This window comes from Petromyzon marinus, chromosome 75, assembly GCF_048934315.1.
Source record: "Petromyzon marinus isolate PM22_M1 ecotype Great Lakes invasive population chromosome 75, UKy_Petmar_22M1.pri1.0, whole genome shotgun sequence".
Classification (NCBI taxonomy): Eukaryota; Metazoa; Chordata; class Hyperoartia; order Petromyzontiformes; family Petromyzontidae; genus Petromyzon; species Petromyzon marinus.
The window spans coordinates 4,648,086-4,674,455 of record NC_133741.1 but is presented as its reverse complement, the minus strand read 5'-3'; the positions used below and the strand labels follow the sequence as shown (position 1 = coordinate 4,674,455).

Below are 26,370 nucleotides of genomic sequence, written 5' to 3'. Positions count from 1 at the left end.
GTCTACAGGAGGTCGTGGGTTCGATCCCGGACCCTGTGAGATGTTGACTGCCTCGCCTGGTCTACAGGAGGTCGTGGGTTCGATCCCGGACCCTGTGAGATGTTGATTACCTCGCCTGGTCTACAGGAGGTCGTGGATTCGATCCCGGACCCTGTGAGATGTTGACTACCTCGCCTGGTATACAGGAGGTCGTGGGTTCGATCCCGGACCCTGTGAGATGTTGACTACCTCGCCTGGTCTAAAGGAGGTGGTGAGTTCGATCCCAGACCCTGTGAGATGTTGACTACCTCGCCTGGTATACAGGAGGTTGTGGGTTCGATCCCTGACCCTGTGAGATGTTGACTACCTCGCCTGGCATACAGGAGGTCGTGGGTTCCATCCCGGACCCTGTGAGATGTTGACTACCTCGCCGGTATACAGGAGGTCGTGGGTTCGATCCCGGACCCTGTGAGATGTTGACTACCTCGCCTGATCTACAGGAGGTCGTGGGTTCGATCCCAGACCCTGTGAGATGTTGACTACCTCGCCTAGTATACAGGAGGTCGTGGGTTCGATCCGAGACCCTGTGAGATGTTGACTACCTCGCCAGATCTACAGGAGGTAGTGAGTTCGATCCCGGACCCTGTGAGATGTTGACTACCTTGCTTGGTCTACAGGAGGTCGTGGGTTCCATCCCGGACTCTGTGAGATGTTAACTACCTCGCCTGGTATACAGGAGGTCGTGGGTTCGACCCTAGACCTTGTGAGATGTTGACTACCTCGCCTGGTATACAGGAGGTCGTGGGTTCGATCCCGGACCCTATGAGATGTTGACTACCTCGGCTGGCCTACAGGAGGGCGTGGGTTCGATCCCAGACCCTGTGAGATGTTGACTCTCTCGCCTGGTCTACAGGAGGTCGTGGGTTCGATCCCGGACCCTGTGAGATGTTGACTGCCTCGCCTGGTCTAAAGGAGGTGGTGAGTTCGATCCCAGACCCTGTGAGATGTTGACTACCTCGCCTGGTCTACAGGAGGTTGTGGGTTCGATCCCTGACCCTGTGAGATGTTGTCTACCTCGCCTGGCATACAGGAGGTCGTGGGTTCCATCCCGGACCCTGTGAGATGTTGACTACCTCGCCGGTATACAGGAGGTCGTGGGTTCGATCCCGGACCCTGTGAGATGTTGACTACCTCGCCTGATATACAGGAGGTCGTGGGTTCGATCCCAGACCCTGTGAGATGTTGACTACCTCGCCTAGCATACAGGAGGTCGTGGGTTCGATCCGAGACCCTGTGAGATGTTGACTACCTCGCCAGATCTACAGGAGGTAGTGAGTTCGATTCCGGACCCTGTGAGATGTTGACTACCTTGCCTGGTCTACAGGAGGTCGTGGGTTCCATCCCGGACTCTGTGAGATGTTAACTACCTCGCCTGGTATACAGGAGGTCGTGGGTTCGACCCTAGACCTTGTGAGATGTTGACTACCTCGCCTGGTATACAGGAGGTCGTGGGTTCGATCCCGGACCCTATGAGATGTTGACTACCTCGGCTGGCCTACAGGAGGGCGTGGGTTCGATCCCAGACCCTGTGAGATGTTGACTACCTCGGCTGGCCTACAGGAGGTCGTGGGTTCGATCCCGGACCCTGTGAGATGTTCACTACCTCGCCTGGTATACAGGAGGTCTTGGGTTCGATCCCGGACCCTGTGAGCTGTTCACTACCTCGCCTGGTATACAGGAGGTCGTGGTTTCCATCCTGGACCGTGTGAGATGTTGACTACCTCGCCTGGTATACAGAAAGTCGTGGGTTCGATCCCCGACCCTGTCAGATGTTGACTACCTCGCCTGGTCTACAGGAGGTCGTGGGTTCGATCCCGGACCCTGTGAGATGTTGATTACCTCGCCTGGTATACAGGAGGTCGTGGATTCGATCCCAGACCCTGTGAGATGTTGACTACCTCGCCTGGTCTACAGGAGGTTGTGGGTTCGATCCCGGACCCTGTGAGATGTTGACTACCTCGCCTGGCATACAGGAGGTCGTGGGTTCCATCCCGGACCCTGTGAGATGTTGACTTCCTCGCCTGGTCTACAGGAGGTCGTGGGTTCGATCCCAGACCCTGTGAGATGTTTACTACCTCGCCAGGTCTAAAAGAGGTCGTGAGTTCGATCCCGGACCCTGTGGGATATTGACTACCTCGCCTGGTCTACAGGAGGTCGTGGGTTCGATCCCGGACCCTGTGAGATGTTGACTACCTCGCCTGATCTACAGGAGGTCGTGGGTTCGATCCCAGACCCTGTGAGATGTTGACTACCTCGCCTGTTATACAGGAGGTCGTGGGTTCGATCCGAGACCCTGTGAGATGTTGACTACCTCGCCTGGTATACAGGAGGTCGTGGGATCGATCCCGGACCCTGTGAGATGTTGACTACCTCGCCTGGTATACAGGAGGTCGTCGGTTCGATCCCAGACCCTGTGAGATGTTGACTACCTCTCCAGATCTACAGGAGGTAGTGAGTTCGATCCCGGACCCTTTGAGATGTTGACTACCTTGCCTGGTCTACAGGAGGTCGTGGGTTCCATCCCGGACCCTGTGAGATGTTAACTACCTCGCCTGGTATACAGGAGGTCGTGGGTTCGATCCCGGACCCTATGAGATGTTGTCAACCTCGGCTGGCCTACAGGAGGTCGTGGGTTCGATCCCAGACCCTGTGAGATGTTGACTACCTCGGTTGGCATACAGGAGGTCGTGGGTTCGATCCCGGACCCTGTGAGATGTTCACTACCTCGCCTGGTATACAGGAGGTCTTGGGTTCGATCCCGGACCCTGTGAGATGTTCACTACCTCGCCTGGTGTACAGGAGGTCGTGGGTTCGATCCCGGACCCTGTGAGATGTTGACTACCTCGCCTGGCCTACAGGAGGTCTTGGGTTCGATCCCGGACCCTGTGAGATGTTGACTACTTCGCCAGATATACAGGAGGTCGTGGTTTCCATCCTGGACCGTGTGAGATGTTGACTACCTCGCCTGGTATACAGGAGGTCGTCGGTTCGATCCCCGACCCTGTCAGATGTTGACTGCCTCGCCTGGTCTACAGGAGGTCGTGGGTTCGATCCCGGACCCTGTGAGATGTTGATTACCTCGCCTGGTCTACAGGAGGTCGTGGATTCGATCCCAGACCCTGTGAGATGTTGACTACCTCGCCTGGTCTACAGGAGGTCGTGGGTTTGATCCCGGACCCTGTGAGATGTTGACTACTACGCCTGGCATACAGGAGGTCGTGGGATGGATCCCAGACCCTGTGAGATGTTAACTACCTCGCCTAGTATACAGGAGGTCGTGGGTTCGATCCCAGACCCTGTGAGGTGTTGACTACCTCGCCAGGTCTACAGGAGGTCGTGGGTTCGATCCCAGACTCTGTGAGATGTTGACTACCTCGCCTGGTATACAGGAGGTCGTGGGTTCGATCCCGGACCCTGTGAGATGTTGGCTACCTCGCATGGTCTACAGGAGGTCGTGGGTTCGATCCCCGACCCTGCGAGATGTTGACTACCTCGCCTGGTATACAGGATGTCGTGGGTTCGATCCCGGACCCTGTGAGATGTTGACCACCTCGCCTGGTCTACAGGAGGTCGTGGGTTCGATCCCGGACCCTGTGAGATGTTCACTACCTCGCCTGATCTACAGGAGGTCGTGGGTTCGATCCCAAACCCTGTGAGATGTTGACTACCTCGCCAGATCTACAGGAGGTCGTGGTTTCCATCCTGGACCGTATGAGATGTTGACTACCTCGCCTGGTATACAGGATGTCGTGGGTTCGATCCCGGACCCTGTGAGATGTTGACCACCTCGCCTGGTCTACAGGAGGTCGTGGGTTCGATCACTGACCCTGTGAGATGTTGACTACCTCGCCTAGTCTACAGGAGGCCGTGGGTTCGATCCCGGACCCTGTGAGATGTTGACTACTTCGCTAGATCTACAGGAGGTCGTGGTTTCCATGCTGGACCGTGTGAGATGTTGACTACCTCGCCTGGTATACAGAAGGCCGTGGGTTCGATTCCCGACCCTGTCAGATGTTGACTACCTCGCCTGGTCTACAGGAGGTCGTGGGTTCGATCCCGGACCCTGTGAGATGTTGACTGCCTCGCCTGGTCTACAGGAGGTCGTGGGTTCGATCCCGGACCCTGTGAGATGTTGATTACCTCGCCTGGTCTACAGGAGGTCGTGGATTCGATCCCGGACCCTGTGAGATGTTGACTACCTCGCCTGGTATACAGGAGGTCGTGGGTTCGATCCCGGACCCTGTGAGATGTTGACTACTTCGCCTGGTCTAAAGGAGGTGGTGAGTTCGATCCCAGACCCTGTGAGATGTTGACTACCTCGCCTGGTATACAGGAGGTTGTGGGTTCGATCCCTGACCCTGTGAGATGTTGACTACCTCGCCTGGCATACAGGAGGTCGTGGGTTCCATCCCGGACCCTGTGAGATGTTGACTACCTCGCCGGTATACAGGAGGTCGTGGGTTCGATCCCGGACCCTGTGAGATGTTGACTACCTCGCCTGATCTACAGGAGGTCGTGGGTTCGATCCCAGACCCTGTGAGATGTTGACTACCTCGCCTAGTATCCAGGAGGTCGTGGATTCGATCCGAGACCCTGTGAGATGTTGACTACCTCGCCAGATCTACAGGAGGTAGTGAGTTCGATCCCGGACCCTGTGAGATGTTGACTACCTTGCTTGGTCTACAGGAGGTCGTGGGTTCCATCCCGGACTCTGTGAGATGTTAACTACCTCGCCTGGTATACAGGAGGTCGTGGGTTCGACCCTAGACCTTGTGAGATGTTGACTACCTCGCCTGGTATACAGGAGGTCGTGGGTTCGATCCCGGACCCTATGAGATGTTGACTACCTCGGCTGGCCTACAGGAGGGCGTGGGTTCGATCCCAGACCCTGTGAGATGTTGACTCTCTCGCCTGGTCTACAGGAGGTCGTGGGTTCGATCCCGGACCCTGTGAGATGTTGACTGCCTCGCCTGGTCTACAGGAGGTCGTGGGTTCGATCCCGGACCCTGTGAGATGTTGATTACCTCGCCTGGTCTACAGGAGGTCGTGGATTCGATCCCGGACCCTGTGAGATGTTGACTACCTCGCCTGGTATACAGGAGGTCGTGGGTTCGATCCCGGACCCTGTGAGATGTTGACTACCTCGCCTGGTCTAAAGGAGGTGGTGAGTTCGATCCCAGACCCTGTGAGATGTTGACTACCTCGCCTGGTCTACAGGAGGTTGTGGGTTCGATCCCTGACCCTGTGAGATGTTGTCTACCTCGCCTGGCATACAGGAGGTCGTGGGTTCCATCCCGGACCCTGTGAGATGTTGACTACCTCGCCGGTATACAGGAGGTCGTGGGTTCGATCCCGGACCCTGTGAGATGTTGACTACCTCGCCTGATCTACAGGAGGTCGTGGGTTCGATCCCAGACCCTGTGAGATGTTGACTACCTCGCCTAGCATACAGGAGGTCGTGGGTTCGATCCGAGACCCTGTGAGATGTTGACTACCTCGCCAGATCTACAGGAGGTAGTGAGTTCGATTCCGGACCCTGTGAGATGTTGACTACCTTGCCTGGTCTACAGGAGGTCGTGGGTTCCATCCCGGACTCTGTGAGATGTTAACTACCTCGCCTGGTATACAGGAGGTCGTGGGTTCGACCCTAGACCTTGTGAGATGTTGACTACCTCGCCTGGTATACAGGAGGTCGTGGGTTCGATCCCGGACCCTATGAGATGTTGACTACCTCGGCTGGCCTACAGGAGGGCGTGGGTTCGATCCCAGACCCTGTGAGATGTTGACTACCTCGGCTGGCCTACAGGAGGTCGTGGGTTCGATCCCGGACCCTGTGAGATGTTCACTACCTCGCCTGGTATACAGGAGGTCTTGGGTTCGATCCCGGACCCTGTGAGCTGTTCACTACCTCGCCTGGTATACAGGAGGTCGTGGTTTCCATCCTGGACCGTGTGAGATGTTGACTACCTCGCCTGGTATACAGAAGGTCGTGGGTTCGATCCCCGACCCTGTCAGATGTTGACTACCTCGCCTGGTCTACAGGAGGTCGTGGGTTCGATCCCGGACCCTGTGAGATGTTGATTACCTCGCCTGGTATACAGGAGGTCGTGGATTCGATCCCAGACCCTGTGAGATGTTGACTACCTCGCCTGGTCTACAGGAGGTTGTGGGTTCGATCCCGGACCCTGTGAGATGTTGACTACCTCGCCTGGCATACAGGCGGTCGTGGGTTCCATCCCGGACCCTGTGAGATGTTGACTTCCTCGCCTGGTCTACAGGAGGTCGTGGGTTCGATCCCAGACCCTGTGAGATGTTTACTACCTCGCCAGGTCTAAAAGAGGTCGTGAGTTCGATCCCGGACCCTGTGGGATATTGACTACCTCGCCTGGTCTACAGGAGGTCGTGGGTTCGATCCCGGACCCTGTGAGATGTTGACTACCTCGCCTGATCTACAGGAGGTCGTGGGTTCGATCCCAGACCCTGTGAGATGTTGACTACCTCGCCTGTTATACAGGAGGTCGTGGGTTCGATCCGAGACCCTGTGAGATGTTGACTACCTCGCCTGGTATACAGGAGGTCGTGGGATCGATCCCGGACCCTGTGAGATGTTGACTACCTCGCCTGGTATACAGGAGGTCGTCGGTTCGATCCCAGACCCTGTGAGATGTTGACTACCTCTCCAGATCTACAGGAGGTAGTGAGTTCGATCCCGGACCCTTTGAGATGTTGACTACCTTGCCTGGTCTACAGGAGGTCGTGGGTTCCATCCCGGACCCTGTGAGATGTTAACTACCTCGCCTGGTATACAGGAGGTCGTGAGTTCGATCCCGGACCCTATGAGATGTTGACAACCTCGGCTGGCCTACAGGAGGTCGTGGGTTCGATCCCAGACCCTGTGAGATGTTGACTACCTCGGTTGGCATACAGGAGGTCGTGGGTTCGATCCCGGACCCTGTGAGATGTTCACTACCTCGCCTGGTATACAGGAGGTCTTGGGTTCGATCCCGGACCCTGTGAGATGTTCACTACCTCGCCTGGTGTACAGGAGGTCGTGGGTTCGATCCCGGACCCTGTGAGATGTTGACTACCTCGCCTGGCCTACAGGAGGTCTTGGGTTCGATCCCGGACCCTGTGAGATGTTGACTACTTCGCCAGATATACAGGAGGTCGTGGTTTCCATCCTGGACCGTGTGAGATGTTGACTACCTCGCCTGGTATACAGGAGGTCGTCGGTTCGATCCCCGACCCTGTCAGATGTTGACTGCCTCGCCTGGTCTACAGGAGGTCGTGGGTTCGATCCCGGACCCTGTGAGATGTTGATTACCTCGCCTGGTCTACAGGAGGTCGTGGATTCGATCCCAGACCCTGTGAGATGTTGACTACCTCGCCTGGTATACAGGAGGTCGTGGGTTTGATCCCGGACCCTGTGAGATGTTGACTACTACGCCTGGCATACAGGAGGTCGTGGGATGGATCCCAGACCCTGTGAGATGTTAACTACCTCGCCTAGTATACAGGAGGTCGTGGGTTCGATCCCAGACCCTGTGAGATGTTGACTACCTCGCCAGGTCTACAGGAGGTCGTGGGTTCGATCCCAGACTCTGTGAGATGTTGACTACCTCGCCTGGTATACAGGAGGTCGTGGGTTCGATCCCGGACCCTGTGAGATGTTGACTACCTCGCCAGATCTACAGGAGGTAGTGAGTTCGATCCCGGACCCTGTGAGATGTTGACTACCTTGCTTGGTCTACAGGAGGTCGTGGGTTCCATCCCGGACTCTGTGAGATGTTAACTACCTCGCCTGGTATACAGGAGGTCGTGGGTTCGACCCTAGACCTTGTGAGATGTTGACTACCTCGCCTGGTATACAGGAGGTCGTGGGTTCGATCCCGGACCCTATGAGATGTTGACTACCTCGGCTGGCCTACAGGAGGGCGTGGGTTCGATCCCAGACCCTGTGAGATGTTGACTCTCTCGCCTGGTCTACAGGAGGTCGTGGGTTCGATCCCGGACCCTGTGAGATGTTGACTGCCTCGCCTGGTCTACAGGAGGTCGTGGGTTCGATCCCGGACCCTGTGAGATGTTGATTACCTCGCCTGGTCTACAGGAGGTCGTGGATTCGATCCCGGACCCTGTGAGATGTTGACTACCTCGCCTGGTATACAGGAGGTCGTGGGTTCGATCCCGGACCCTGTGAGATGTTGACTACCTCGCCTGGTCTAAAGGAGGTGGTGAGTTCGATCCCAGACCCTGTGAGATGTTGACTACCTCGCCTGGTCTACAGGAGGTTGTGGGTTCGATCCCTGACCCTGTGAGATGTTGTCTACCTCGCCTGGCATACAGGAGGTCGTGGGTTCCATCCCGGACCCTGTGAGATGTTGACTACCTCGCCGGTATACAGGAGGTCGTGGGTTCGATCCCGGACCCTGTGAGATGTTGACTACCTCGCCTGATCTACAGGAGGTCGTGGGTTCGATCCCAGACCCTGTGAGATGTTGACTACCTCGCCTAGCATACAGGAGGTCGTGGGTTCGATCCGAGACCCTGTGAGATGTTGACTACCTCGCCAGATCTACAGGAGGTAGTGAGTTCGATTCCGGACCCTGTGAGATGTTGACTACCTTGCCTGGTCTACAGGAGGTCGTGGGTTCCATCCCGGACTCTGTGAGATGTTAACTACCTCGCCTGGTATACAGGAGGTCGTGGGTTCGACCCTAGACCTTGTGAGATGTTGACTACCTCGCCTGGTATACAGGAGGTCGTGGGTTCGATCCCGGACCCTATGAGATGTTGACTACCTCGGCTGGCCTACAGGAGGGCGTGGGTTCGATCCCAGACCCTGTGAGATGTTGACTACCTCGGCTGGCCTACAGGAGGTCGTGGGTTCGATCCCGGACCCTGTGAGATGTTCACTACCTCGCCTGGTATACAGGAGGTCTTGGGTTCGATCCCGGACCCTGTGAGCTGTTCACTACCTCGCCTGGTATACAGGAGGTCGTGGTTTCCATCCTGGACCGTGTGAGATGTTGACTACCTCGCCTGGTATACAGAAGGTCGTGGGTTCGATCCCCGACCCTGTCAGATGTTGACTACCTCGCCTGGTCTACAGGAGGTCGTGGGTTCGATCCCGGACCCTGTGAGATGTTGATTACCTCGCCTGGTATACAGGAGGTCGTGGATTCGATCCCAGACCCTGTGAGATGTTGACTACCTCGCCTGGTCTACAGGAGGTTGTGGGTTCGATCCCGGACCCTGTGAGATGTTGACTACCTCGCCTGGCATACAGGCGGTCGTGGGTTCCATCCCGGACCCTGTGAGATGTTGACTTCCTCGCCTGGTCTACAGGAGGTCGTGGGTTCGATCCCAGACCCTGTGAGATGTTTACTACCTCGCCAGGTCTAAAAGAGGTCGTGAGTTCGATCCCGGACCCTGTGGGATATTGACTACCTCGCCTGGTCTACAGGAGGTCGTGGGTTCGATCCCGGACCCTGTGAGATGTTGACTACCTCGCCTGATCTACAGGAGGTCGTGGGTTCGATCCCAGACCCTGTGAGATGTTGACTACCTCGCCTGTTATACAGGAGGTCGTGGGTTCGATCCGAGACCCTGTGAGATGTTGACTACCTCGCCTGGTATACAGGAGGTCGTGGGATCGATCCCGGACCCTGTGAGATGTTGACTACCTCGCCTGGTATACAGGAGGTCGTCGGTTCGATCCCAGACCCTGTGAGATGTTGACTACCTCTCCAGATCTACAGGAGGTAGTGAGTTCGATCCCGGACCCTTTGAGATGTTGACTACCTTGCCTGGTCTACAGGAGGTCGTGGGTTCCATCCCGGACCCTGTGAGATGTTAACTACCTCGCCTGGTATACAGGAGGTCGTGAGTTCGATCCCGGACCCTATGAGATGTTGACAACCTCGGCTGGCCTACAGGAGGTCGTGGGTTCGATCCCAGACCCTGTGAGATGTTGACTACCTCGGTTGGCATACAGGAGGTCGTGGGTTCGATCCCGGACCCTGTGAGATGTTCACTACCTCGCCTGGTATACAGGAGGTCTTGGGTTCGATCCCGGACCCTGTGAGATGTTCACTACCTCGCCTGGTGTACAGGAGGTCGTGGGTTCGATCCCGGACCCTGTGAGATGTTGACTACCTCGCCTGGCCTACAGGAGGTCTTGGGTTCGATCCCGGACCCTGTGAGATGTTGACTACTTCGCCAGATATACAGGAGGTCGTGGTTTCCATCCTGGACCGTGTGAGATGTTGACTACCTCGCCTGGTATACAGGAGGTCGTCGGTTCGATCCCCGACCCTGTCAGATGTTGACTGCCTCGCCTGGTCTACAGGAGGTCGTGGGTTCGATCCCGGACCCTGTGAGATGTTGATTACCTCGCCTGGTCTACAGGAGGTCGTGGATTCGATCCCAGACCCTGTGAGATGTTGACTACCTCGCCTGGTATACAGGAGGTCGTGGGTTTGATCCCGGACCCTGTGAGATGTTGACTACTACGCCTGGCATACAGGAGGTCGTGGGATGGATCCCAGACCCTGTGAGATGTTAACTACCTCGCCTAGTATACAGGAGGTCGTGGGTTCGATCCCAGACCCTGTGAGATGTTGACTACCTCGCCAGGTCTACAGGAGGTCGTGGGTTCGATCCCAGACTCTGTGAGATGTTGACTACCTCGCCTGGTATACAGGAGGTCGTGGGTTCGATCCCGGACCCTGTGAGATGTTGACTACCTCGCATGGTCTACAGGAGGTCGTGGGTTCGATCCCCGACCCTGCGAGATGTTGACTACCTCGCCTGGTATACAGGATGTCGTGGGTTCGATCCCGGACCCTGTGAGATGTTGACCACCTCGCCTGGTCTACAGGTCGTGGGTTCGATCCCGGACCCTGTGAGATGTTCACTACCTCGCCTGATCTACAGGAGGTCGTGGGTTCGATCCCAGACCCTGTGAGATGTTGACTACCTCGCCAGATCTACAGGAGGTCGTGGTTTCCATCCTGGACCGTATGAGATGTTGACTACCTCGCCTGGTATACAGGATGTCGTGGGTTCGATCCCGGACCCTGTGAGATGTTGACCACCTCGCCTGGTCTACAGGAGGTCGTGGGTTCGATCCCGGACCCTGTGAGATGTTCACTACCTCGCCTGATCTACAGGAGGTCGTGGGTTCGATCCCAGACCCTGTGAGATGTTGACTACCTCGCCAGATCTACAGGAGGTCGTGGTTTCCATCCTGGACCGTATGAGATGTTGACTACCTCGCCTGGTATACAGAAGGTCGTGGGTTCGATCCCCGACCCTGTCAGATGTTGACTGCCTCGCCTGGTCTACAGGAGGTCGTGGGTTCGATCCCGGACCCTGTGAGATGTTGACTACCTCGCCTGGTCTACAGGAGGTCGTGGGTTCGATCCCGGACCCTGTGAGATGTTGACTACCTCGCCTGATCTACAGGAGGTCCTGGGTTCGATCCCGGACCCTGTCAGATGTTGACTGCCTCGCCTGGTCTACAGGAGATCGTGGGTTCGATCCCGGACCCTGTGGGATGTTGACTACCTCGCCTGGTATACAGGAGGTCGTGGGTTCGATCCCGGACCCTGTGAGATGTTGACTACCTCGCCAGGTCTACAGGAGGTCGTGGGTTCGATCCTGACCCTATCGCCACAGTGGCAGGGAGATTGTTCACCATCTGCTCACCTCACCCAGCCATCCACGCACTCACATTCACTCACCAACCCATCAGCTCACTCACCAACCCATCAACTCACTCACTCATCCACACTCGGTCTCAAACATTCACTCACACCGACCCACCCACCCCATCGAGACATGCACTTATCCCCACCCGCTGACAACAACTTTATTGACAACATGAACATCGATTACTTTAAGCAAATATTCAACAACTTTATCGACAGCATCGCTGCACGCGTCATGATGCATGTTCAGCGGGTCACGTGTACACAGGCGCGAGCGCGTGTCGGTGGGTGTGTGTACACTGTGTCAGTGTGTGTGTACACTGTGTGTGTACACTGTGTCAGTGTGTGTGTTAGTGTGCGTGTACACTGTGTCAGTGTGTGTGTGTACACTGTGTGTGTGTCAGTGTGTGTGTTAGTGTGTGTACACTGTGTCAGTGTGTGTGTACACTGTGTCAGTGTGTGTGTCAGTGTGTGTACATTGTCTGTGTCAGTGTGTCAGTGTGTGTACACTGTGTCAGTGTGTGTACACTGTGTGTAGCTGTGTGTGTGTGTACACTGTGTATGTGTGTACACTGTGTGTGTACACTGTGTGTCAGTGTGTGTGTACACTATGTGCGTGTACACTGTGTGTGTGTACACTATGTGTGTGTACACTGTGTGTGTGTGTACACTGTGTGTGTCAGTGTGTGTCAGTGTTTGTCAGTGTGTGTGTCAGTGTGTGTCAATACGTATGTCAGTGTGTGTGTGTCAGTGTGTGTGTACACTGTGTGTGTCAGTGCGTGTGTCAGTGTGTGTGTCAGTGTGTGTACACTGTGCGTGTGTGACAGTGTGTGTCAGTGTGTGTGTCAGTGTGTGTGTCAGTGTGTGTACACTGTGCGTGTGTGACAGTGTGTGTCAGTGTGTGTGTGTCAGTGTGTGTCAGTGCGTGTGTCAGTGTGTGTCAGTGTGTGTGTCAGTGCGTGTGCCTCAAATCAGTTACCTAGTGTAGTGGTGGTGTAGTGGTGGTGTAGTGAACATTGCCAGCACTGGGGGAGAGACAAAGGCGGCCGGGCGTGGTGGTGCTGGCCACCCACCCACTCTGTGAGTGCCACAGTCCTGGTAGCCTTCATAGACGCTGTTACACGCTACTGACAGCACTTGCCCCTACAGCCTGCTAGAGGCTACCTAGGGGATCTTTGTCTGTGTGTAGGTGCTACTGACAGCACTTGCCCCTACAGCCTGCTAGAGGCTACACGGGGGACCTTTGTCTGTGTGTAGGTGCTACTGACAGCACTTGCCCCTACAGCCTGCTAGAGGCTACACGGGGGATCTTTGTCTGTGTGTAGGTGCTGCTGACAGCACTTGCCCCTACAGCCTGCTAGAGGCTACATGGGGGATCTTTGTCTGTGTGTGGGTGCTACTGACAGCACTTGCCCCTACAGCCTGCTAGAGGCTACCTGGGGGAGCTTTGTCTGTGTGTAGGTGCTACTGGCGATGATTGTTTGATAACAGCGATGACACACACACGGGGTAGAGACATCTCCACCACCACACCGATCTCCATACAGCAGTGGATAGACCCTGGTCGTGGTGGTTATACACTGAGAGACAGAGATGGTGGAACACGTGGGTAAGTGAGTGAATGATTGAGTGAGTGTGTGAATGAGAGAGTGAATGAGAGAGTGAATGAGTGAATGAGCGAGTGAATGAGCGAGTGAATGAGCGTGTGAATGAGCGAGTGAATGAGCGAGCGAGTGAGTGAGTGAATGAGCCAGTGAATGAGCGAGTAAATGAGAGAGTGATTGAATGAGTGAGTGAATGAGAGAGTGAATGAATGAGCGAGTGAGTGAGTGAGCGAGTGAATGAGCGAGCGTCTCTCTGAGCGAGCGGGCAACCGTTCTGTACAGGCGAGGATGGTGGGCGGTTGTGACTTTGCCCATCCCTTCCCTCTCCCCCCACCACCCACCCACCACCACCCACCCACCACCCCCCACTAATCTAGAGGTGCAAGGTAGTGGGCACAGCCGTTGGCGGCGATGATGGCGGCGATGGCTGTGGCTTTGTCCACCCACCACCCCACTACCCTCCCACCCCCCCACCACCACCCCCCCACCACCACCACCCCCCCACTAGTCGTGCAGGTACTGCCGCCGCTTGTTGAGCCGCGCCTGGCACAGGGCCCACAACCCAAGGCCCACGTAGAGTGCGGCAGCGATGAAGCAGTTGTAGGAAACTTGCTCAAACGCAGCGTGGACAGGCCCAATCTGGTCCCTGGAGGAGAGTGGGGGGCGCGGTGGGGGGCACGGTGGGGGGCACGGTGGGGGGCACGGTGGGGGGCACGGTGGGGGGCACGGTGGGGGGAGAGTTAGTGGGGGGGGGGGACACACAGCAGGAGAGAGGGGAGGGGTGATGATGATGATGATGGAGTTGTGGGGGATCTGCTCAAACGCAGCGTGGACAGGCCCCCAGCTGGTGGTGGTGACGGTGGTGGTGGTGATGACGATGGTGGTGGTGATGGTGGTGGTGATAGCGGTGATGGTGGTGATCGTGACGATGGTGGTGACGGTGGTGATGGTGACGATGGTGGCGGTGATGGCGGTGATGGTGGTGGTGATCATGACGATGGTGGCGGTGATGGCACTGATGGTGCTGATGGTGGTGGTGGCAGTGATGGTGGTGGTGCTGATGGTGATGGCGCTGATGGTGGTGGTGGCGGTGATGGTGGTGGTGGCGCTGATGGTGGTGATGGTGGTGATGGTGGTGATGGCGGTGATGGTGGTTGTGATGGTGGTGGTGATGGTTGTGGTGATGGTGGTGGTGGTGATGGTGGCAGTGATGGCGGTGATGGTGGTGGTGATGGCGCTGATGGTGGTGGTGGCGCTGATGGTGGTGGTGCTGATGGTGGTGATGGTGGTGGTGATGGCGGTGATGGCGGTGATGGTGGTGATGGTGCTGATGGTGCTGATGGTGGTGATGGTGGTGGTGGCGCTGATGGTGCTGATGGTGGTGGCGCTGATGGTGCTGATGGTGATGGTGGTGATGGCGCTGATGGTGATGGCGGTGATGGTGCTGATGGTGGTGATGGCGCTGATGGTGGTGGCGCTGATGGTGATGGCACTGATGGTGGTGATGCTGATGGCAGTGATGGCACTGATGGTGATGGCACTGATGGTGGTGATGGTGATGGCGGTGATGGCGCCGATGGTGATGGCGCTGATGGTGATGGTGCTGATGGTGGTGATGGTGATGGCGCTGATGGTGATGGCGCTGATGGTGATGGTGCTGATGGTGATGGTGGTGATGGTGATGGCGCTGATGGTGGATCTCACTTCTCAATGTCCGCTGGGTCATAAGGGACATCGTCCAGGAGGATAGCCGAGTGGACATTGAAGAACACACCCAGTAGCACCTGGAGACACGGGGGGAGAGAGACACGGGGAGAGGGAGACACGGGGAGAGGGAGACACGGGGAGAGGGAGACACGGGGAGAGGGAGACACGGGGAGAGAGAGACACGGGGAGAGAGAGACACGGGGAGAGAGAGACACGGGGAGAGAGAGACACGGGGAGAGAGAGACACGGGGAGAGAGAGACACGGGGGGAGAGAGACACGGGGGGAGAGAGACACGGGGGGAGAGAAACACGGGGAGAGAGAGACACGGGGAGAGAGAGACACGGGGAGAGAGACACGGGGAGAGGGAGACACGGGGAGAGAGGGAGACACGGGGAGAGGGAGACACGGGGGGAGAGACACGGGGAGAGAGGGAGACACGGGGAGAGGGAGACACGGGGAGAGGGAGACACGGGAAGAGAGGGAGACACGGGGGGAGAGAGACACGGGGAGAGAGAGACACGGGGAGAGAGAGACACGGGGAGAGGGAGACACGGGGGGAGAGAGACACGGGGAGAGGGAGACACGGGGAGAGAGAGACACGGGGAGAGAGACACGGGGAGCGAGAGACACGGGGAGAGGGAGACACGGGGAGAGGGAGACACGGGGGGAGAGAGACACGGGGAGAGAGAGACACGGGGGGAGAGAGATACGGGGGGAGAGAGACACGGGGAGAGAGAGACACGGGGAGAGGGAGACACGGGGAGAGGGAGACACGGGGAGAGAGAGAGACGGGGAGAGAGGGAGACACAGGGGGAGAGAGAGACACGGGGAGAGACACGGGGGGAGGGAGACACGGGGAGAGAGGGAGACACGGGGAGAGAGAGACACGGGGAGAGAGAGACACGGGGAGAGAGAGAGACGGTGAGTGGGAGACACGGGGGGAGAGAGAGACACGGGGAGAGACACGGGGGGAGGGAGACACGGGGAGAGAGGGAGACACGGGGAGAGAGAGACACGGAGAGAGAGACACGGGGAGAGAGACACGGGGAGAGAGACACGGGGAGAGAGACACGGGGAGAGAGAGAGACACGGGGAGAGGGAGACACGGGGAGAGGGAGACACGGGGGGAGAGAGACACGGGGAGAGAGAGACACGGGGAGAGAGAGAGACACGGGGAGAGAGAGAGACACGGGGGGAGAGAGACACGGGGAGAGAGAGACACGGGGAGAGAGAGACACGGGGGGAGAGAGACACGGGGAGAGAGAGACACGGGGAGAGAGAGACACGGGGAGAGGGAGACACGGGGGGAGGGAGACACGGGGGGAGAGAGAGACACGGGGGGAGAGAGAGACACGGGGGGAGAGGGAGACATGGGGGGAGAGGGAGACACGGGGAGAGGGAGACACGGGGAGAGACTCGGTGAGAGAGACTCAGTGTGTAGACTACTCATGACACTCAGGAAGGCTGGGTCTCAGTCGGGGTCTAGAGACTCGGGGTCTAGAGACTCGGGGTCTAGAGACTCGGGGTCTAGAGACTCGGGGTCTAGAGACTCGGGGTGTAGAGACTCGGGGTGTAGAGACTCGGGGTCTAGAGACTCGGGGTCTAGAGACTCGGGGTCTAGAGACCCGGGGTCTAGAGACTCGGGGTCTAGAGACTCGGGGTCTAGAGACTCGGGGTCTAGACACTCGGGGTCTAGACACTCGGGGTCTAGACACTCGGGGTCTAGACACTCGGGGTCTAGACACTCGGGGTCTAGAGACTCGGGGTCTAGAGACTCGGGGTGTAGAGACTCGGGGTGTAGAGACTCGGGGTCTAGAGACTCGGGGTCTAGAGACTCGGGGTCTAGAGACTCGGGGTCTAGAGACTCGGGGTCTAGAGACTCGGGGTCTAGAGACTCGGGGTGTAGAAACTCGCGGTGTAGAGACTCGGGGTGTAGAGACTCGGGGTGTAGAGACTCGGGGTGTAGAGACTCGGGGTCTAGAGACTCGGGGTCTAGAGACTCGGGGTCTAGAGACTCGGGGTCTAGAGACTCGGGGTGAAGAGACTCGGGGTCTAGAGACTCGGGGTCTAGAGACTCGGGGTCTAGAGACTCGGGGTGTAGAGACTCGGGGTGTAGAGACTCGGGGTGTAGAGACTCGGGGTGTAGAGACTCGGGGTCTAGAGACTCGGGGTCTAGAGACTCGGGGTCTAGAGACTCGGGGTGTAGAGACTCGGGGTGTAGAGACTCGGGGTCTAGAGACTCGGGGTCTAGAGACTCGGGGTCTAGAGACTCGGGGTGTAGAGACTCGGGGTCTAGAGACTCGGGGTCTGGAGACTCGGGGTGTAGAGACTCGGGGTGTAGAGACTCGGGGTCTAGAGACTCGGGGTCTAGAGACTCGGGGTCTAGAGACTCGGGGTCTAGAGACTCGGGGTCTAGAGACTCGGGGTGTAGAGACTCGGGGTGTAGAGACTCGGGGTGTAGACTCGGGGTCTAGAGACTCGAGGTGTAGAGACTCGGGGTCTAGAGACTCGGGGTCTAGAGACTCGGGGTGTAGAGACTCGGGGTGTAGAGACTCGGGGTCTAGAGACTCGGGGTCTAGAGACTCGGGGTGTAGAGACTCGGGGTCTAGAGACTCGGGGTCTAGAGACTCGGGGTCTAGAGACTCGGGGTCTAGAGACTCGGGGTCTAGAGACTCGGGGTGTAGAGACTCGGGGTGTAGAGACTCGGGTGTAGAGACTCGGGGTCTAGAGACTCGGGGTGTAGAGACTCGGGGTGTAGAGACTCGGGGTGTAGAGACTCGGGGTCTGGAGACTCGGGGTCTGGAGACTCGGGGTCTGGAGACTCGGGGTCTAGAGACTCGGGGTGTAGAGACTCAGGGTGTAGAGACTCGGGGTGTAGAGACTCGGGGTGTAGAGACTCGGGGTCTAGAGACTCGGGGTCTAGAGACTCGGGGTCTAGAGACTCGGGGTCTAGAGACTCGGGGTCTAGAGACTCGGAGTCTAGAGACTCGGGGTCTAGAGACTCGGGGTGTAGAGACTCGGGGTCTAGAGACTCGGGGTCTAGAGACTCGGGTGTAGAGACTCGGGGTGTAGAGACTCGGGGTGTAGAGACTCGGGGTGTAGAGACTCGGGGTCTAGAGACTCGGGGTCTAGAGACTCGGGGTGTAGAGACTCGGGGTCTAGAGACTCGGGGTCTAGAGACTCGGGGTCTAGAGACTCGGGGTCTAGAGACTCAGGGTGTAGAGACTCGGGGTCTAGAGACTCGGGGTCTAGAGACTCGGGGTCTAGAGACTCGGGGTGTAGAGACTCGGGGTCTAGAGACTCGGAGTGTAGAGACTCGGGGTCTAGAGACTCGGGGTCTAGAGACTCGGGGTGTAAAGACTCGGGGTGTAGAGACTCGGGGTGTAGAGACTCGGGGTCTAGAGACTCGGAGTGTAGAGACTCGGGGTCTAGAGACTCGGGGTCACACACTCAGGGTGTAGAGACTCGGGGTCTAGAGACTCGGAGTGTAGAGACTCGGGGTGTAGAGACTCGGGGTGTAGAGACTCGGGGTGTAGAGACTCGGGGTGTAGAGACTTGGGGTCTAGAGACTCGGGGTCTAGAGACTCGGGGTCTAGAGACTCGGGGTCTAGAGACTCGGGGTGTAGAGACTCGGGGTCTAGAGACTCGGGGTCTGGAGACTCGGGGTGTAGAGACTCGGAGTGTAGAGACTCGGGGTCTAGAGACTCGGGGTCTAGAGACTCGGGGTCACACACTCAGGGTCTAGAGACTCGGGGTGTAGAGACTCGGGGTGTAGAGACTCGGGGTGTAGAGACTCGGGGTGTAGAGACTCGGGGTGTAGAGACTCGGGGTGTAGAGACTCGGGGTGTAGAGACTCGGGGTGTAGAGACTCGGGGTGTAGAGACTCGGGGTCTAGAGACTCGGGGTCTAGAGACTCGGGGTGTAGAGACTCGGGGTGTAGAGACTCGGGGTGTAGAGACTCGGGGTGTAGAGACTCGGGGTGTAGAGACTCGGGGTGTAGAGACTCGGGGTCACACACTCAGGGTGTAGAGACTCGGGGTGTAGAGACTCGGGGTGTAGAGACTCGGGGTCTAGAGACTCGGGGTGTAGAGACTCGGGGTGTAGAGACTCGGGGTGTAGAGACTCGGGGTGTAGAGACTCGGGGTCTAGAGACTCGGGGTGTAGAGACTCGGGGTGTAGAGACTCGGGGTGTAGAGACTCGGGGTGTAGAGACTCGGGGTGTAGAGACTCGGGGTGTAGAGACTCGGGGTCACACACTCAGGGTGTAAGTGACTCGGGGAGACTGGGTCTCAGGGTCTTGCCTGACTCGGCGCGTGTTCTGGCTGAGCCTGGTTATATCCCGGACTGTGGCGGTTGTGGTGGTGTTTGTGGTGGAGGTTGTAGTGGTGGTGGAGGTTGTGGTGGAGGTTGAGTGGAGGTTATGGGATGAGTGGGTGGGTGGGTCTGGATCGGCTGTTACCAGTCTCATCTGCCCTGGCAGATGAGACTGGTAAAACTGGGGAGGTTTACACAACAACTGGCTTAGAGGTGGATGGGTGGGTGGGTGAGTGAGTGGATGAATGAGTGGGCGAGTGGATGGTTAGATTGGATGGGTGAGTGGATGGTTGGGTGAGTGGGTGGGTGGGTGAGTGAGTGGATGAATGAGTGAAAGAGTGGGCGAGTGGATGGTTGGGTGAGTGGGTGGGTGAGTGGGTGAGTGAGTGAGTGGATGAATGAGTGAAAGAGTGGGCGAGTGGATGGTTGGGTGAGTGGGTGGGTGAGTGGATGAATGAGTGAAAGAGTGGGCGAGTGGATGGTTGGGTGAGTGGGTGGGTGAGTGGGTGAGTGAGTGAGTGAGTGGATGAATGAGTGAAAGAGTGGGTGAGTGGATGGTTAGATTGGATGGGCAAGTGGATGGTTGGGTGAGTGGGTGGGTGAATGGGTGGGTGAATGGGTGGGTGAGTGAGTGAATGGGTGGGTGAGTGAGTGAGTGGATGAATGAGTGAAAGAGTGGGCGAGTGGATGGTTGGGAGAGTGGGTGAGTGAGCGAGTGAGTGGATGAATGAGTGAAAAAGTGGGCGAGTGGATGGTTGGGAGAGTGGGTGAGTGAGCGAGTGAGTGGATGAATGAGTGAAAAAGTGGGCGAGTGGATGGTTGGGTGAGTGGGTGAGTGAGTGGATGAATGAGTGAAAGAGTGGGCGAGTGGATGGTTGGATTGGTTGGGCGAGTAGATGGTTGGGAGAGTGGATGGTTGGGCGAGTGGGTGGGTGAATAAGTTGGTGAGTGGATGAATGAGCCGAATGAATGGGCGAGTGGATGGTTGGACAAATGGATGGTTGGACAAATGGATGGTTGGGCGAGTGGGTGGGTGAGTGGGTGAATGGGTGGGTGAGTGAGTGGATGAACGAGTGGAATAGTAGTGTGAGTAGTGTGGGTGTGTGAGTAGTGAGTGTGAGTAGTGAGTGTGAGTAGTGAGTGTGAGTAGTGAGTGTGAGTAGTGAGTGTGAGTAGTGAGTGTGTGAGTGTGAGTAGTGAGTGTGAGTGTATGAGTGTGAGTGTGTGAGTGGTGTGTGTGAGTGGTGTGTGTGAGTGTGAGTAGTTTGAGTGTGAGTAGTGTGAGTAGTGAGTGTGAGTGGTGAGTGTGAGTGGTGAGTAGTGAGTAGTGAGTGTGTGTGAGAGTGTGAGTGTGTGAGTGTGAGTAGTGAGTGTGTGAGTGTGAGAGTGGTGAGTGTGTGAGTAGTGAGTGTGGTGAGTGTGTGAGTAGTGAGTGTGTGAGTGGTGAGTGTGTGAGTGTGTAGTGAGTGTGTGTGAGTGTGTGTGAGTGTGTGTGAGTGAGTGTGAGTAGTGAGTGTGTGAGTGTGAGAGTTGGAGTGAGTGGAGTGGTGAGTGTGTGATGAGTGAGTGTGTGAGTGTGTGTGAGTGAGTGTGTGTGAGTGTGGAGTGTGAGTGTGTGAGTGTGAGTGTGTGAGTGAGTGTGTGTGTGATGGTGTGGGTGTGTGAGTGTGAGTAGTGTGTGAGTGTGAGTGTGTGTGAGTAGTGTGTGAGTGGTGAGTGTGTGTGAGTGTGTGAGTGTGTGTGTGTGGAGTGTGTGTGTGAGTGTGTGAGTGTGTGAGTGTGTGAGTAGTGTGTGTGAGTGTGTGTGTGTGTGTGTGTGAGTGTGTGTGTGAGTGTGTGTGTGGTGAGTGTGTGTGTGTGTGGGTGTGAGTGTGGGTGGTGTGTGGTGTGAGTGTGTGTGTGAGTGTGAGAGTGTGAGTGTGAGTAAGTGTGAGTGGAGTGTGTGTGTGTGAGTAGTGTGTGAGTGTGTGGGTGTGTGAGTGTGAGAGTGTGAGTAGTGTGTGATGTGTGAGTAGTGTGGTGAGTAGTGTGAGTAGTGTGTGTGAGTGTGTGTGAGTGTGTGAGTGTGAGTAGTGTGTGAGTAGTGTGTGAGTGTGGAGTAGTGTGTGTGAGTAGTGTGAGTGTGTGTGGTGTGTGTGAGTGTGTGGGTAGTGTGTGGTGTGTGAGTGTGTAGTGTGTGTGAGTGGTGTGAGTGTGTGTGTGTGAGTGTGTGTGGTGTGTTGTGTGTGTGAGGTGGTGTGTGTGGTGTGTGTGAGTGTGGTGTGGGTGTGGGTGTGTGTGTGTGAGTAGTGTGAGTGTGGTGTGTGTGTGAGTGTGTGAGTGTGAGGTGTGGGTGTGAGTGTGTGTGAGTGTGAGTGGTGTGTGAGTGTGTGTTGTGAGTGTGTGTGTGTGTGTGTGAGTGAGTGTGTGTGAGTGTGTGAGTGTGTGAGTGTGTGAGTGTGGTGTGAGTGGTGAGTGTGTGAGTAGTGTGAGTGTGGTGAGTGGTGTGAGTTGTGTGTGAGTGTGAGTAGTGTGTGTGTGAGTAGTGTGTGAGTGGTGTGTGTGTGGTGGTGTGAGTAGTGTGTGATGTGTGAGTAGTGTGTGAGTGTGAGTGTGTGTGAGGTGTGAGTAGTGTGTGTGTGGTGTTGTAGTGAGAGTGTGAGTGAGTAGTGTGAGTGTGAGATAGTTGCAGTGTATCAGCCACATCATCACCATCACTATCATCATCACTATCATCATCACCCCAGCAGCATCACCACCCACATCACCACCACCATCAACACCACCACCACACCACCCACACACCACCACACCACCCCACACCACCATCACTACCATCATCATCACCACCACCATCACTACCATCATCACCATCACAACCATCACAACCATCATCACCATCACAACCATCACAACCATCACAACCACCACCACCATCACCACCACCACCATCACCACCATCATCACCACCATCATCATCACCACCATCATCACCACCATCACCACCATCATCACCACCACCATCATCACCATCATCATCATCACCACCATCATCATCACCATCACCATCATCACCACCATCATCACCATCACCACCATCATCACCATCATCACCATCACCACCATCACCACCATCATCACCATCACCACCATCATCACCACCATCATCACCATCATCACCACCATCATCACCACCATCATCATCACCACCACCATCATCACCATCACCACCACCATCACCACCATCATCACCACCATCATCACCACCATCACCATCATCACCACCATCATCACCATCACCATCATCACCATCACCATCATCACCATCATCACCATCATCATCACCATCATCATCATCACCATCATCACCACCATCATCACCATCATCATCACCATCATCATCATAACCATCATCACCACCATCATCACCATCATCACCACCATCATCACCACCATCATCACCACCATCATCACCACCATCATCACCACCATTACCACCATCACCACCATCATCATCACCACCATCACAACCCCCATCGCCCCCAGCATCACCACCATCATTACCATCAGCCCACCATCATCATCATCACCCCCACTGCCATCACAACCCCCATCGCCCCCACCATCACCACCATCACCACCATCATTACCATCAGCCCACCATAACCCCCACCTTCATCATCACCACCACCACCATCAATACCACCACCACCATCAATACCACCACCACTACTACCACCACCACCACTACTACCACCATCAATACCACCATCAATATCACCACCACCATCAATACCACCATCACCACCATCATCATCAATACCATCACCACCACTACTACCACCATCCATATCAATACCACCATCAATACCCCCACCACCACCACCACCATCAATACCACCACCACCATCAATACCACCACCACTACTACCACCATCACAACCACCATCAATATCAATACCACCATCACAACCACCATGAATACTACCACCACCATCACCACCACTACCACCATCACCACCAACCTCGCACAGTGACCAGAGGGGTGAAGTATGGTCAAACAGGCCAGGTAATTATCCGACATTGGCTGGACCAATGTTATTATTGAGGCACATTATGTTATTGTCGTAATAACATCATCAGCATCACTAACGGGTGACGGACGTCTATTGTATAATTGCTAAAATATAGTAATTGTGACAATGTGAATAATGGTGATACTAATTATTGTTTAATCCCTCACAAGCCGTAATAATTATTACGTAGATGATGATCATTTATTAAGAAAATAATGTTTTAGGCAGCCACCAGCATATCAATTATTTGGATAATATGAAACTAGGACAGATGAGAATATGATGACGTGATATGTATGATATCAATGATGATACAGTACTATGAATGATGATATAAAGATATGTATATCAATGATAATATGAATTAAACTATGACTGATGATATGAATGGTACTATGAATGATTATGATATGAATGATATGAATAACTAATATACGAATGATGATATAATATGTATGATATTAATAACATGAATGATAATAAATCATGTTATAAGCCACCCACCACCATGATGATCATATTAATAATAATGACAATAATAATATGATTTTTCCCCTTTTTTCTGGCAACAACACTAAAACCTTTTTTTTAACAAGGAAGATTCATGTCGCTGCATTAACCACAATACCTGCAGTCAAAATGCAACCAAAACAACCACACACACTATGATATTATATTATATAATGGTGGCATTGTCCTCATGTTACTAAATTAATATATATGCATATATTATCATAGTGTGTGTGTGCTGTTTATGTTTGCATTTTGACTGCAGGTATTGTGGTTAATGCAGCGACATGAATCGTCCTTGTCAAAAGGTTTCAGTTTTGTTGACAGCAAAAAAGGGGGGAAAATCCCCTATTATTATATTTATATTTTGGCACTGGCAAAGGTCTAATGAAATAATGACGATGTTTAAAGTCACCCACCAGCATGATGATAATATGAATATTAATAATAACAATAATGACAATAATAATGTTGATGTTTAAAGTCACCCACCAGCATGATGATAATAACAATAATAGTCTTCTTTGGTTCTTTCGGTAAAGTCACCACGTAGAATGAGAATAAAATAATACGATAAAATTCTCACGACGTTTCGGCCACAACTCCTCCTCCTCCTCCTACGAATCTTAACATCGTTCCTTGAAGCTCTATTCGTCCCGACAGGTCTGTACCTTTTCACCTGAAGAAGGCCGCTTGCGTTGCGGCCGAAACGTCGTGAGAATTTTATTTGTTTTATCAATTTATGATTTTATTCTCATTCTACGTGGTGACCTTACCGAAAGAACCAAAGAAGATGAATCCTTGCAGTCACGCAAGCTTTAAATGGATAATAATTATTATTAATAATTAAAGTCACCCACCAGCATGATAATAACAATGATAACAATAATGATAACAATAATAATAATTAAAGTCACCCACCAGCATGACGATGCCCCAAATGCTGAGCACGATTCCGCAAGCTGCCAGCTTGGGCCCACAGCACAGCAGGGAAGGCATCGCGGCGGCTACTACGACTCCTCTACCTCGTCTACCTCCTCCTCCTCTATCTACTCCTCCTCTTCCTCCTCGTCCTCTACCTACTCCTCTACCTCCTACTCCTCCTCGTCCTCTACCTACTCCTCCTCGTCCTCCTCCTCGTCCTCCTCCTCTTCCTCCTCCTCGTCCTCTACCTCCTCCTCTACCTACTCCTCCTCTACCTACTCCTCCTCCTCTACCTCCTCCTCCTCTTCCTCCGCGTCGTCGTCTTAAGACTCCACCTCGTCACCCTCGTCTGTGATGAGACTCTCTGAGGAGAGTCTCTCTGTGAGCAGAGTCGCTGTGAGTGAGGAGACTGTCTGTGAGAGTCGCTCTCTGTGAGGAGTGTCTGTGATGAGAGTATCTCTGTGAGGAGACTGTCTGTGATGAGTCTCTCTGTGAGGAGTGTCTGTGATGAGAGTATCTCTGTGAGGAGACTGTCTGTGAGGAGAGTCTCTCTGTGATGAGAGTCTCTCTGTGAGCAGAGTCTCTCTCTGTGAGCAGAGTCTCTCTCCGTGAGAAGACTGTCTGAGGAGAGTCGCCCTCTGTGAGGAGAGTCTCTCTGTGATGAGACTCTCTGAGTAGAGTCGCTGTGATGAGAGTCTCTGTGAGGAGAGTCGCTGTGAATCAGGAGAGTCTCTCTGTGATGAGAGTCTCTGTGATGAGAGTCTCTGTGAGGAGAGGAGAGTCTCTCTGTGATGAGAGTCGCTGTTTGCTTCCACCACTGCTACTCCCTTCAAATTCCCCCTCACGACCCAATGGCGGCCGGCTTCCTCCTTCCCGCCTTTATAATGGCGACGTCACCGTGTGGCGCGAAGACGTCACGCATCACTATCGACGTTATGGCGTCACAGTGCAGCTGCTATTTGGTGGGTCTTGTTGGGCTGCGTCGTGACGTCACCCGACGGTGATGGGACGGCGCGTGGTCTTGCGTGATGACGTAATGACGTATCATCGACGTTTAACGTCATCACATAATCGTACGGCTGTTTAGAGGGGGGGGGGACTGCTTATATGCGTCGTGACGTCACGCGACAGAGGAGATGGAAGGCGGGAGGCGCGTGGTCTTGCGTAATGACGTCACGGCATATTGTCGACGTGATGACGTAATCACCTAATCGTACAGCTGTTTAGAAAGGTGGGGGGGACTGCTTGTATGAGGCGATGAATGGGGGGAGGGTGGCGCGTGCACTTGCTTGATGACGTCACGGCGTATTGGTGACGCGGTGACGTAATCACGTACGGCTGTTTAGATGGGACTGCTTGTATGCGTCGTGACGTCACGCGACGGAGGGGACGGGGTGCGCGTGGTCTTGCGTGATGACGTCATTGCATATTCGTCGACGCGGTTACGTCATCACGCAATCGTACAGCCGTCATCGGCACCCCCCACCCGTACCGGCGTACGTAAT

At 55.1% G+C, this 26,370-nt stretch overlaps 1 protein-coding gene and 1 long non-coding RNA gene across 2 annotated transcripts in view; one reads left to right on the top strand and one right to left on the bottom strand.

The window, feature by feature from the left end:
• The window catches only part of LOC142907143 (uncharacterized), a 118,011-nt gene that overhangs the window by 43,927 nt on the left and 47,714 nt on the right, over positions 1 to 26,370 (top strand). The gene's annotated exons all lie outside the window — the stretch shown is intronic.
• RNASEK (ribonuclease K) lies at positions 11,895 to 25,761 on the bottom strand. Its single transcript, XM_076056315.1, has 3 exons — positions 24,863 to 25,761; positions 15,059 to 15,138; positions 11,895 to 14,000 (listed from the first exon to the last, which is right to left on the bottom strand). The coding sequence occupies exons 1-3, from the start codon at positions 24,938 to 24,940 to the stop codon at positions 13,859 to 13,861; spliced, it is 300 nt and encodes a 99-aa protein (XP_075912430.1). The 5' UTR covers positions 24,941 to 25,761; the 3' UTR covers positions 11,895 to 13,858.

Bases quoted from the DNA above. Each gene is read 5' to 3' on its own strand.
- RNASEK (XM_076056315.1), bottom strand. From the start codon at position 24,940: ATGCCTTCCCTGCTGTGCTGTGGGCCCAAGCTGGCAGCTTGCGGAATC. The intron at 15,139-24,862 runs GTGGGTGACTTT...CCGTGTCTCCAG, and splicing joins TTTGGGGCATCGTCATGCTG to GTGCTACTGGGTGTGTTCTT. The intron at 14,001-15,058 runs GTGAGATCCACC...ACTCTCCTCCAG, and splicing joins GACCCAGCGGACATTGAGAA to GGACCAGATTGGGCCTGTCC.